This window comes from Equus caballus, chromosome 5, assembly GCF_041296265.1.
Source record: "Equus caballus isolate H_3958 breed thoroughbred chromosome 5, TB-T2T, whole genome shotgun sequence".
Taxonomy (NCBI): Eukaryota; Metazoa; Chordata; class Mammalia; order Perissodactyla; family Equidae; genus Equus; species Equus caballus.
In genome coordinates, this window is record NC_091688.1 from 93,508,447 (window position 1) to 93,522,941 (window position 14,495).

Sequence of the window (14,495 nt, forward strand, 5' to 3'; positions counted from 1 at the left end):
TTTGTTCTGGATTTTGTAACCCCTTTCCTTTTTTTGATTTTTCAGGAATGAGGTTCTTCCTGAGCATTTCTTGAAGAGGAGGTTTTGTGGCGATGAACTCCCTTAACTTTTGTTTATCTGGGAAAGTTTTTATTTCTCCATCGTATTTGAAGGATATTTTCGCTGGGTAGAGTATTCTTGGCTGCAGGTTTTTGTCCATTAGAGTTTTGAATATTTCATTCCAATCTCTTCTAGCCTGTAAGGTCTCTCCTGAGAAATCTGCTGATAGCCTTATGGGGTTTCCTTTGTAAGTTATTTTCTTCTGCCTGGCTGCCCTTAGTATTTTCTCTTTGTTGTTGACTTTTGCTAGTTTAACTACTATATGCCTTGGGGTTGGTCTTCTTGCGTTAATAAAGTTTGGAGATCTCTTGGCTTCTGTCACATGAAGTTCCATCTTTCTTCCCAAGTTTGCAAAGTTCTTAGCTACTGTTTCTTTGGACAGGCCTTCTTCCCCTTCTCCTTCTCTTCTCCCTCTGGTATACCTATAATCTTTATGTTGCATCTCCTAATTGAGTCGGATAATTGTTGGAAAGTTTCTTCATTTCTTTTTAGTCTTAGTTCTCTCTCCTCCTCTGTCTGCAGCATTTCCATATTCCTATCCTCCAAATTCCTAATTCTGTCCTCCATATTATCGACCCTACTGTTGAGAGAGTCCAGATTTTTCTTGATCTCCTCCATTGTGTTCTTCATCTCCAGTATTTCTAATTGGTTCTTCTTTATAGTGTCAAGCTCTTTTGTGACATAGCTCCTGAACTCATTGAGTTGTCTATCTGAATTCTCTTTTAGCTTGTTGAGTTTTTTCATAATGGCAGTTTTGAAATCGTCATTTAGGTTATAGATTTCATTGTCTTTGGCATTGTTTTCTGGGTGCCTATCATTTTCCTTCTGTTCTGGAGATTTAACATCTTTTTTCATACTGCTTGATGGCATGGACTGTGCCTCCACATAGAGATAGAGTTTATTTGCTGCTTCCACTTGTTGTGACTGGTGTGTGGGGGGGCAGCTGTTTAGACTGCACCAACCAGGAACCCTGTCTGCTGTTATTGACTGGGCCTTGAACCCTCCTTGTAGTCACAGTGGTCCTGTGGGGTCCCTCATCGGTTGTGGGAGCAATCGCAAGTGGGCCTCAGGCTGCTGCTGCCTACTGTTGCAGCCCACTTAGATGCACTACCTCCTTGTGGTCTGCAGCGGTGTTGTGGGCTTTCCCAGCAGCTGGGAGCAGGATCACCTATAATCGCAGCTTTGTCACTGACAGCCCACAAGATCACACTTGTCCACTATAGGTCCAAGCAGAGCTATGGGTATCTTCTGCAGTCTGTCGTTAGCTCACCTAGCTGTGCTACTTTTGCCCCAGGGCCTTCCCACCTTGCAGTTGCCAGTCGGGACCTCTCTACTAGTGCTGTGCAGAGGCTTTCGCTGAGGCTGCTGTGGGAACCTGGAGTTCCCCCCTGGGCCACGTAGCTGTTTCACTGGAGTTCCACTCTGCCCCACACCACTCTCATGGGATCTCTGGTAGCCCCTTGCCTCGTCTGGGACATGGCCAGAGTCCGTGGGCCTGGCAGTGGCTGGTAAGCTGCTGCCTTGTGGGGAATTCTGCTCTAGGGAGCTTCCTAGTGTTCTGAATGCTGGGCAGTTGCCTCCCTGCCAATGGCGAGCAGGGGCCTTCCCTGCTGGGCGAGTGCGGGACCCTGGAGCCTCCCCCCGGGCCACAGAGCTGGGCTTTGGAGATCCACCCAGTCCCCGAGCACATCCATGGTAAGTACGGGCGCCCCCTGCACTGACCCGTGCATAGCTGGAGACTGTGGGCCCAGCAGCGGCTGGTGGGCTGGTGCCATGCCGGGGAATCCGCTCACCGGGAGCTTCCATTTGTCCTGGTTTCTGGGCGGGTCCTCCCTGCTTATAGCGAGCAGAGGCTTTCCCTGTGGGGGGTTGTGGGACCCTTTAGCTTCCCCCTGGGCCACCGAACTGGGTGCTGGAGCTCCACCCAGTTCCCAAGCACGTCCACGGGAAGTCCAGGCACCCCCTGCACCGACCCATGCAGGGCCGGAGACTGTGAGCCCAGCAGCAGCTGGTGGGCTAGTGCCATGCTAGAGAATACGCTCGCGGGGAGCTTCCCTTTATACTGGTTTCTGGGCGGGGCCTCCCTGCTAATGGCGAGATGGCGAGCAGAGATTTTCCCTGCCGGAGGGTGCGGGAGCCCGGAACCTCCCCCCAGGCCACAGAGCCGGGCACTGGAGCTCCAACCCTGTCCCCAAGCACGTCCATGGGAAGTCCACGTGCACCCTGCACCAACCCGTGCACCGGAGACCGTGGGCCCAGCAGCAGCTGGCGGTCTGGTGCCATGCCAGGGAATCCACTCGCTGGGATCTTTCTTTTGTTCTGGTTTCTGGGCAGGGCCTCCCTGGTAATGGCGAGCGCAGGCCTTCCCTGCCAGTGGGTGTGGGACCCTGGAGATTCCCCCTGGGCTTAGGTGTAATCACGGGGGTCTTAGTTAGGGCTGTTGTCACCTGTTTCCACCATCACTCTGCTGGTTAGTGCACACTTCCACCCTTGGTGTGTGGCGATGCTATGGGGGAATCTGCTGGAAGAGAGCCTCTTGCAGCAACTAGGCTGTCCGGGGGTCGGGGGTTGGGGGTTGGAGAGTTTTCACCTACTTCCACCTCCTCCCGGAGGGATGTCCATCTGCCTTCCGATGTGTAGCAGCACAAGTCTCTTAGGCATCTTGAGATGCTATCTGGATATCCTTTGTTAATTGGTGAATGTCCAATAAGTTGTAGATTCGACAGGGGAGAGACAAAGAAAACCACTCACTCCGCCATCTTGGTCCTGCCCCCAACTTCAATAGAATTTTTAAGCTTTACACTTTTACTTCTCCTCCCCCTTATATTTTAGGTTATTGATGTTACAATTTGCATATTTTTATAGTGTGTAACTAATAACAGATTTTTGCAGTTATGGTTATTTTTAATATGTTTGGTTTTTGACTTTTAAACAAGAGTTGTTAGTGAATTATGCACCATTGCAATATTGCAGGATCTAACTTTGACTATGTATTTATCAGTACCACAAAGCTTTACACCAACTTATGTTTTTATGATGTTAATTAGTGTCCTTATATTTCCACTCAAAGAAGTCCCTTTAGCATGTCTTGTAAGGAAGGTCTAGTGCTAACAAATTCCCTCACCTTTTGTTTTTTTTGGAACATGTTTATCCCCCCCCTCATTTCCAAAGGACAGCTCCACTGGGTATAGTATTCTTGGTTGACAGTTTTTTCAATATTTTGAATATGTCATCCTATTCTCTCCTGGCCTGAAAAGTTTCTGTTAGGAAATTTGCTGATAGTTTTATGGGGGTTCCTTTGTTTGTTCCTTCTCTCATTTCTCTTGCTGCTTTCAGAATTCTTTCTTTCTCTTTGACTTTTGACAATTTAATTATGTATTGGTGTAGCCCTATTCATGGTCAACACATTTGGGTTAATTTAGGCCTCTTGGATCTGAATGTCTCTTTCTCTCACCAGGTTTGGGAAGTTTTCAGCCATTATTACTTTAAATACATCTTCTATCTCTTTCTCTCCTCTTCCTGAAATTTCCATAATGTAAACAGTATTTCTTTTCATTGTATACCACAATTCCCATAAGTTTTCTTCAATCTTTTTCTTTTTTGTTCCTCTGACTGGATAATTTCAAATTATCTTCCTATTTCCCAGGTTGCTGATTCTTTCTTCTGTATGGTCAAGTTTACTTTTGAATGTCTCTATTGAATTCTTCAGCTTACTTATTGTATCTTTCAGTTCTAGGATTTCTGTTTGTTTTTTTTTTTTCTTTTTTTTTTTTTGATGGTTTCTGTTTCTTTGTTGATCTCATTTTGTTTGTGCTTTGTTTTCCTGATTTCTTTTAGTTGTATATCTGTGTGTTGTTGTAGTATACTAAACTTCTTTAAGAAGATTATTCTGAATTCTTTGGCTGACAGTTCATAGGTATCCATTTCTTTAGGGTCTGTTATTGGAGGTTTATTAGTTTCCTTTGGTGGTGTCATATTTACCTGATTTTTCATGATCTTTGATTTCTTACATTCGTATCTGCTCATTTGAGTAAGTAGCCTCCTCTTCCAGATTTTATAGATTTGCTTTGGCAGAGACAATTCTTCACCAGTCTGTTCAGTTTGAGTTTCTGGATAGGTCTGCTAGTAGCATCCTTGGACAATTGGGTCCTGATATTAGGATCTACTTGAGGGTGAGGCAACTGTTAAAAGTCTGAGGTTGGGGGTTGGAGGTGTGTGCCACTGGCTGAGAAGTACTGGTTAGGACTGTTAGCTCAGACTTCCCAAGTGAGGCTGTAGGATAGGCTCTGCAGAAGGGTGAGGCTTATTAGATGGTAAGGACTAGGTACTATTTTCAGCAATAGGTAAGGCTATGATTTAGCTTCTCTGCTCTCGTGGGGCAACTGGATGGGACCTAAGGCATGTGTGGCTTTGTTTGGGGACTGGAGTCATGCACAAGTGTGACTGAATATCCTGGTCCAATGAGGCTACTAGTTTTGCTTTGAAGACAGGGAAAGCCAAGGGTGGTGCTGTCTGTTCAGGTGCCACTGTAAGCAGGGCTGTTGGATGTGCTACACAGCTTCCTGTGTGCTCTAGTATGATTTCCTGGTCTGGCAGGCTGAAAGTTGTATTCAGCAATTAGTGGGGCTACAAATTAGTTTCCTTTTCTGGGTACATCAGAAGATGCAGCTCCAAGGCTAGTAAAGCTCTTTGTGGTCTTGACTCAAACAGGCTCATTCCCCAAGTTCCCTGGCCACTGGCTTTGCTCAGCGCAATCAACTCTGTGTGCCCACCTCTTGGCTCAGGCTTTGCTGGGTTACAAGAAACTTCCAAGTATTTGCACTAGCCCTTCCTGTCATATGTGTCTAGGAACCATGGTGCACAGTGAATGGGGCTATTACTCAGCTCTCCTACCTAGACAGGACAGGGAGGACCCACTTCAGACAACTCCCAAATTTTCTGAAATAGGCTTTTTTCTTGGGAGGGATCAGAAGCTGTGCTCCGTAGCAAGTGAGGCTGTGAATTAACTCCTCTGCCAGAGTGTAGAAGGGAAACTCTCTGTACCTGGTACTGGCTTTGCTCTGGAAGCAATCAGCTGTGTCTGACTGCCTCCGAGCTCAAATGTTGCTGGGTTATACAGCTTCCACATGTTCTTGCCAGCCCTTCCTCTTGGATTATGCCAGGGGCCATACTCCAAAATGAGTGAGGCTACAACTCAGCTTCTCTACCTGGGCATGGCTAGGCTTGGCTCCAGGAAGAGCAAAACTCCTCATTTAGGGACCCAAATCAGGCAGACCTGTACCCTGCTGAGTTCACTGGTCAGATTGTGCCAACAACTTGGTTTTGCAGATTAGCAAATCTGCTGGTTTCAGCTACTACTTGGGCTCTGCAGGTAGGAACTTGGTCTGCTTAGATCCAAGTGCTGATTGTTGGGAGCTCCTCTCTTCTTTTCTCTCACAATCAGATTCCAAGTAGTTGACCCCTGCAGATTTCTCTGTGGTCCCCGTGATGTGAGAAAGAATTTGGGGCTCCTATAAGGTGACTTGCAATGTTGGGGGTGCCAGATGTCACGCCTGGGCTTTCTTTTCTCCCTGGAGGAAACGTAGGCTCAGGGGAGACTTCTCGACATGTTTCTTCACTGGCCTAGGGGAAGAGCAGAGTGGTCAACCTGTAGCCATTCCTCTTACTCTTCTAATGTGGTCTGTCTTGATCTCTGTGGTGCAGGGAGGTGTTTTAACCTCACCCCCATGTTCTAGGATTCTCTCAGTTGTGTCTTGTCCATGTTGTTTTGGGTAGTGAGTTGAGGAACAAACTATGTTGCCATCTTGGTGATGTCACTGCCTCTTCTCACCTCCTTTTTTGAAAGGTAGTTTTGCCAAATATAAAATTCTTGGTTGAAAGTTTTTCTTTCAGCACTTTGATTATGTCATACCTTCTGACCTCCATTGTTTCTTATGAGAACTCAGTAGTTTATCTTATTGGGATTTTCTTGTACATGACTAGTCATGTTTCTTCTGCTGTTTTCAAGAGTTTCCGTTTGTTTTTAGATTTCAACAGTTTTACCATGATGGATCTGCATGTAGATCTCTTTGTGTTTATTCTACTTGTAGTTTGTTGAGGTCTTGTATATGTAGATTAATTTTTTCATCATATTTTAGAAAGTTTTAGCCATTACTTCTAATATTTTTTCTGCCTCTTTTCTCTCTCTCTCCTCTGCTTTTGTGCTCCCATTATTCATATATTGGTCTTAATGGTACCCCACATTTCTTTGTGGGTCTATTCACTCACCTTCATTATTTTTTGTCTTTGTCAGCATAGTCTTCAACAATCTCTTCAAGTTTTCTGATTCTTTCTTCTCCCAATTAACATCTACTGTTGAAATACTCTAGCAAAATTTTCATTTCAGTTATTGTACTTTTCAACTGAAGAATTTACATTTGGTTCTTTTTTATAATTTCTATGTCTTTATTGATAATTTCTATTCAAAAAGACATTGTCATTATACCTTTCTTTACTTATTTGAGATTTTTTTCCTTTAAATATATTTATAATAGCTGCTTTGAAGTCTTTAGCTGTTATGTCTGTCATCTGTGTCCTTTCAAAGGCATTTTCAAAGGTCTGCTCCTTTTCTCTGTATAGGTTACACTTTGTGTTTCCTTGCCTGTGTCATAATTTTTTGTTGAAAATGACATTTTACATAATATGTTGTGACAACCCTGGATACAGGTCTCCTCGCCCAGGACTTATTGTTTTCTTATTTATTTGTTTAGTGACTTGGCTGGACTATTTTATTGAACTCTATTTCCCCTATGTTGGGCAGCATCTGATAGTGTTCCTTAGAGGGCACACCCTTGGCCAGGTGCAGTTACCCTTGAGGTTAACAGTGATTTTTGCAGAGCTCTCTTTTTTTTTTTTTTTTTTTTTTGAGGAAGATAAGCCCTGAGCTAAATGTTGCCAATCCTCCTCTTTTTTTCTGAGGGAGATTGGCCTGTGCTAACATCCGTGCCCATCTTCCTCTACTTTATATGTGGGATACCTACCACAGTATGGCTTGCCAAGCAGTGCCATGTCCACACCTGGGATCTGAACTGGTGAACCCCGGGCCACCAAACAGAACAAGCACACTTAACTGCCAAGCCACCGGGCTGGCCCATGCAGAGCTCTCTTTGATTGTCTCTTTTTCTGATTTCTCTGTTATGTTGTCTGAATTTCTTTCATATTACAACTATTATTAGCCTCCATTAATTGCCAGCTGATTATTGTTTTAACAATGCTCTGGGAAGTCAATTGCTTCATAATCTGATCCTTTTAAAATTAGGCCCTTTGCAAAAGTAATCTTTGAGGCTAGTTTTCACAGTTTTTTCCTCATCCCAGATGGGCTCTTCTTAGCTGTCTCTTCTGGTTCCCGCTGGTAAACTTCGAGATATTTTACAGTTTATCTTTCTATTCTCAAGGAACTCCCAGCCTACTCTTAGTTGTTTATCACTTGCTGGGGGCAAGGGCAATCAGGGCTCCAGTATTCTCTACCTATTGCACCTGCATTAGAGCTTCTACCTTGCAAGTGAGGGCCGAGTGGAAGACAGCCCAAGACGTCTCAACCATTCTTGCCTGGAATATATTCTCTAAAACATGGACCTGGACTAGGGTGAGTCTTGGGGAATTACTCTAGCTCTCAGCTGGGAGGGTCTTGGCTGTGTCTACTTAGAACGGAACTTCTGTCAGTCTGAACTTGGGTCGGGGGAAGGTAGAAAGAAAGGAGAGAGCAAGTTGTTTCAATGTCATAGTTTCTCGCTGTTCTTATTGAGATTTAATAGATTTTCTTGAATAAATGTTTGTTTATTTGCTGTATATGCTTCTAGGACAACTTCTAGAGATTTTTAAATGGTTCTTTTTTAAAATAATTTTAATCATTTATGGTTATTTCACTGGGAAAAAGGATCCACAGACTTCTTGCATCTGTGCTCCAGAAATTGTCTCCCCAATGTGATCTTTTTCAAAGCTACTCATATGCTCAAGACTTTGCAATGACTGTTCATTCCAATGACCTTCTTCCTGTTCCTCAAACATGCCAAGTGTCTTCTTGTCTTCCTAAGCATACTTCTGCCTTGACTTTTGTATTTGCTATTTGCTCTGCTAGAATGTTTTTCTGAGATTCCCACTATATCTTGTTTCTTCTCAGCAATACTACCCCAGATTAGCCTATATGAAAAGCAATTCCCTTATTATATATTTAGTGTTTTATTTCTGTATGGTCTAGCTCTACTTATGAGAGAATGTAAGCTTCATGGTATTAGGGACTTTCTTCACATAGAACATATTGGTCATTTTCAGAATACTACTTTTTCATGAAAATCCATTATTTTCTTTTGTCAGTTGAGTTACCACCAGCAATTTCATTAGCTAGTTTTATTTGCAGCTAAGTGTGTTCATATGATCACATTTTTGTTACATTTTGTAATTTAGCAGAAGTAATGAGTATAATTGCTGCTTTGGGTGCTTAAATGGTAATTATACCCACTTTGTTATCGTGTCTTTCCTTTCCCTTGGGCTAGAATGCATCAGTTACGTGGGTTCATGACAGTTCCTTTGAGTATGATGAGGCAAGATTGAATGACTTTATGGAGCAGAGCTGCCCCACCAGCTTAGACTGGTCAGCATAAGAGAAGAGTAAATTTCTGTCTTATTTAAGCCATTATACATTTTATTCTTTCACAGTATTTTACCCTAATTTGTAGATCATTAGTGAAATATTTTGAATGAAGGAATGAATATAAGGAACCCACTTAAAAAATCTGAGAGGAGTGACCCCATTGCGAAGTGGTTAGGTTTGGCATGTTCTGCCTCACGAGTTTGGATCCTGGGCACAGAGCTACACCACTCATCAGCCATGCTGTAGTGGTGACCCACATATAAAGTGGAGGAGGATTGGCACAGATGTTAGCTCAGGGCTGGCCTTCCTCAAGCAAAAAAAAGAGGAAGATTGGCAGCATATGTTAGCTCAAGGCTAATCTTCTTCAGGAAAGAAATATCTGAGAAATAGGAAGATTGTTTTTCTTGATTGATTTTGTTTTACTTCTATTTAATAATAATAGTAACATTAAACTTCCTACCTCATTCATCATTTTAATTCAAATTTTTTTTGCTATTGCATCATATAGAATAAATGCTATTGAGTTTTGGTAAGTTGTCTCCATGATATTTAAGTATTTTACTTGGATATCATCTCTTATAGACATATTTAAATAAGGATTGGCAACTGAATTTTATCTACTGCCTTTTCTACATCTATTTATGTAATCATACATATTTCCTTCATTAATTTGTTTATGTAATGAGCTTTGTAATACTTTATCATAGTGTTATTTTTTTACTTGCATTCCTAGATTCTTTTTATTAATATTCAGAATTTTTTCATCTGTATTCAAAGGTGAGATTGGTCTATGGTTTTATTTTTATTGCCTTATTGGACTATGTAGGACTTCCAGTAAAATGTTGAATAGGTTAGGTGAGAGAGGACACCCTTCCCTCACTTTTGATCTTAGAGGGAAAATATTTAGTACTTTACTATTTAGTATGATTTTAGTTTGTTGATGCCATGTTTTAGGTGATATTTTAGATATAGTGGGTTAAATAAACATAATATTAATATTAATCTCACCTATTTTTACCTTTTATTAGTGTAGCTCATAGAAAATGTAAAATTATTTTGTGGTGTACATTGTATTTTGTTGGACAGCACTGCTCTAGAGTAATTTTCCTAGCTGGAAATAAAAAGTTACTTCTTTACTGGAAAGGAAAAATGAAAAAGAGTTCATACGAGTTACCTTAGATTTCTGTAGATAATTTAGTCATGTTCTCCTTGTCATTATATTATAAAATGCATATCCAGATGTAAGTAGAGAATTTCTTGTGGGTTCATATCACCAGAGATTTCTCAGCACTCATTCATTCTTTGATGAATGTTGATGAACAAACCTTAGTACCTAAATAGTTTTATATAGTAATAATATGAAAACAAATATTACATTAAATTTACCACTTTGTTTTCTAAGATGTAAATGAACTCATGTGTAGTTTTCTTATTTATTTATTTTTCTTTTGGCAAAAGAACTAAATGACAATTTCCCCCCTTATGTTCAGACCCTTGTTTTTGTGTAAAAAGTATCAGGAAAAGCTTATTGATGAAACAAAATGGATTTACATACACAAAAGATTTGAAGATAAACTCTTTAAGGAACTCTTTTTTCCTCCTGAAACTAATATAACAGGAATGCTTGCGCATAGGAAACGTGTAAGTATAATTAGTTTGTTACTTTTTTTTGAAATATTTTTATTTAAGTTGCTACGGTTATAATTTATGTAGGATTAATAAGAATTTCTTCAATATCTTTTAAATATCTTCCATTATATTGTTAATATTCATCTTGAGATTATCTTTATGTGAGGAAAATCATATAACATAATAAAAATATACTTTTTGTAGTGTATGAATTACTTGTACCATTTTATAATTTATGCTTTGTATATGTATGTTTTCTCATTAATTATTGCAAGTAGTTATTAATAGTAAAGTAAAATCACTTCTTACTACTGGAAAACATAGAGAAATATTAAGTTTATTAAAGGCTGATAATTTTACATACAGCATAATATTATTCATTGTTTTATGCTAAATTGTGTATTGCTTTGAGGGCACAATGGAAGTAGAAAGGAACATGTTTATTGAGTGCCTACTATGTACCAGGCACTGTGCTAGATATTCTGCATGTGATATATAATTTATTCTCTACAACTATGAGATAGGTATTTTTATTTTTTGTTTTTATATTTTAATTAATTAATTATTTTAATATGATAACACTGGTTTATAACATTATATAAATGTCAGGTATACATTGTTATATTTTGATTTCTAGATTACATCACGTTCACTACCCAAAGACTAATTACAATCCATCACTGTACACATATGCCTAATCACTCCTTTCACCCTCCTCCCTCCCCTCTTCCCCTCTGGTAGCCACCAATCCAATCTCTCTATGTGTGTATTTGTTCTTGTTTTTATCTTTTATTTATGAGTGAGATCATATGGTATTTGACTTTCTCCCCCTGACTTATTTTGCTTAGCATAATACCCTCAAAGGTCCATCCAAGTTGTCACAAATGGCCAGATTTCATCCTTTTTTATGGCTGAGTAGTATTCTATTGTGTGTATATATCACATTTTCTTTATCCATTTGTCCCTTGATGGGCATGTAGGTTGCTTCCAAATCTTGGCTATTGTGAATAATGCTGCAATGAACATAGGTGTGCATATTTCTTTATGTGTTTGTGTTTCCATGTTTGTTGGATAAATACCCACCAATGCAATAGGTGGATCATATGGTAGTTCTATTCTTAATTTTTTGAGCAATCTCAATACTGTTTGCCATAGAGGCTGCACCAGTTTGCACTCCCTCCAGTAGTGTATGAGAGTTCCCTTTTCTCTACATCCTCTCCAACACATATTATTTTCTATCTTGTTAATTATAGTCATTCTGACAGGTGTGAGGAGATATCTCACTTTAGTTTTGGTTTCCATTTCCCTGACAGTTAGTGATGTTGAACATCTTTTCATATGCCTGTTGGCCATCTGTATATCTTCTTTGGAAAAATGTCTGTTCAGATCTTTTGCCCATTTTTTAATTGGGTTTTTAGTTTTTTTGTTGTTGTGATGTATGTGTTCTTTATATATTTTAGGTGTTAACCCATTATCAGATATATGGTTTGCAAGTATCTCCTCCCAATTGTTAGGTTGTCATTTCATTGTGTTGGTGGTTTCCTTTGCTGTGCAGAAGCTTTTTAGTTTGATGTAGTCCCATTTGTTTATTTTTTCTATTGTTTCCCTTGCCTGGTCTGACATGGTACTTGAACAAATGCTAAGACTGATGTTGAAGAGCATACTCCCTATGTTTTCTTCTATAACTTTCATGGTTTTGGGTCTTAGATTAAAGTTTTTAATCCATTTTGAGTCAATTTTTGTGCATGGTGTAAGATAATGGTCTACTTTCATTCTTTTCTATATGGCTGTCCAGTTTTCCCAACACCACTTATTGAAGAGACTCTCCTTTCTCCATTGTATGTTCTTGGCTCCTTTGTCAAAAATTAGTTGTCCATAAATGTGTGGGTTTAGTATTTAGCTCTCGATTCTGTTCCATTGATCTCTGTGTATGTTTTTCTACCAGTACCATGCTGTTTTGATTACTATAGCTTTATAGTATATTTTGAAATCAGGGAGTATGATACCTCCCACTTTATTCTTTTTTATCAGGGTTGGTTTGGCTATTTGATTTGCTGGTATTCTGTTGAGAATTTTTGCGTCCAAGTTCATCAGTGATATTGACTTGTAATATTCTTTTTGTGTCGTGCTTGTCTGGTTTTCACATCAGGGTAATGTTGGCTTTGTAGAATGAGTTAGGAAGCTTCCCCTCCTCTTCAATTTTTTGGAAGAATTTGAGGAGGATAGGTGTTAGGTCTTCTTTGAATGTTTGGTAGAATTCACCGAGGAAGCAATCTGGTCTTGGACTTTTATTTTTGGAGGTTTTTATTAGGGTTTCAATCTCCTTACTGGTGATTTGTCTATTCAAATTGTCTATTTCTTCTTGATTCTGTTTTGGAAGGTTGATGATTCTAAGGATTTATACATTTTTCCTAAATCATCCAATTTATTGGCATATAGCTTTTTGTAGTATTCTCATAATCTTTTGTATTTCAGAGGTATCCATTGTAATTTCTCCTCTTTCATTTCTGATTTTATTTATTTGAGCTTTCTTTCTTTTTTCCTTGGTGCATCTAGCTAAGGGCTTTTCAATTTTGTTTATCTGTTCAAAGACCAACTCTTAGTTTCATTGATTTTTTTTTCTACTTTTTTCACTCTCTATTCCATTTATTACTCCTCTGATTTTTATCATTGACTTCCTTCTACTGATTTTGGGCTTTGTTCTTCTTTTTACAGTTCCTTTACGTGCAGTGTTGGATTGTTTGCTTGAGATGCTTTTGGTTCTTCTTCCTGAAGCCCCCTAGTACATAGTTGTATATTCTAGTTGTAGGTTCTTCTGGCTGTGCTATATGGGACATTTCCTCAGCATGGCTTGATGAGCAGTACTAGCTCCACACCCAGGAGCCAAACCAGTGAAACCCCAGGCCACCGAAGTGGAGAGCGTGAACTTAACCACTCAGCCATGGGGCCAGCCCCTCTCCTTTGACTGCTTCATTGGCCCAATCATTGCTCATTAGCATCTTGTTTAATCTCTACATATTTGTGGCTTTTCTGATTTTCTTCCTATACTTGATTTCTGGTTTCATACCATTGTGGTCAGAAAAGATGCTTGGTATTATTTCAGTCTTCTTAAATTTATTGAGACTTTTTTTTGTGACCTAATATGTAATCTGTCCTGGAGAATGTTCCATGTGCATTTGAAAAGAATCTGTTTTCTGGCATATCTGTTTGGAATGTTCTGTATTTATCTACTACATCCATCTGGTCTAATGTATCATTTAAGTCCAGTGTTTCCTTATTGATCTTCTGTTTGGATGATCTATCCATTGTCATCATTGGAGTGTTAAATTGCCCTACTACTATCCTGTTGCTGTCTATTTCTCCTTTTATGTGTGTTAATAATTGCTTTATATACTTAGGTGCTCCTGTGTTGGGTGCATAGATATTATCTTCTTCTTGGATTGTTCCCTTTTCATTATGTGGTGCCTTTCTTTGTCTCTTCCTATAGTTTTTGTATTAAAGTCTATTTTATCTGGTATAAGTATTGCTACCCCAGCTTTGTTTTCATTGCCATTTGCATGGAATATCTTTTTCCATCTCTTCACTTTCTGTATGTGTGTGTCTTTAGGTCCGAAGTGTGTCTGTTGTATGCAGCATATATATGGGTCTTGTTTTTTATCCAATCGGCCACCCTATGCCTTTTGACTGGAGCATTTAGTCCGTTAATATTTAAAGTATCTATTGATAAGAATGTACTTATTGCCATTTTTTTACTTTTCTTCTCAGTATTTTTTAATAGTTCTTCTCTGTTCCTTTCTTCTTCTCTTGTTTCTTCCCTTGAAGTTTGATGTCTTTATTATTATGCTCAGATTACTTTCTCTTAATTTTTTTTGTGTATTTATTATAGGTTTCTGGTTTGTGATTATCAAGAAGTTCATATATAATAACCTATGTATATAACAATGTATATTAAGTTGATGTCTCTTTAGTTTGACCTCTTGCTAAATGCTCTACTCTTTTACTCCCCTCCTCCCACATTTTATGTTTTTGATACCATATCTAACCTCTTTTTTTGTGTGTATCTGTTACCCTCTTATTATGGAAATAGATATTTTAGTACTTTTCTCTTTGACCTCCATGTTAGCTTCATAGGTGGTTG

At 39.4% G+C, this 14,495-nt stretch overlaps 1 protein-coding gene across 1 annotated transcript in view; it reads left to right on the top strand.

The window, feature by feature from the left end:
- LRRIQ3 (leucine rich repeats and IQ motif containing 3) overlaps positions 1-14,495 on the top strand; it is a 205,454-nt gene that overhangs the window by 97,054 nt on the left and 93,905 nt on the right. Inside the window, exon 5 of the mRNA XM_001497830.6 lies at positions 10,219-10,369. Coding sequence (XP_001497880.4) covers positions 10,219-10,369 — 151 coding nt within the window. The remainder of the gene's footprint in view (positions 1-10,218; positions 10,370-14,495) is intronic.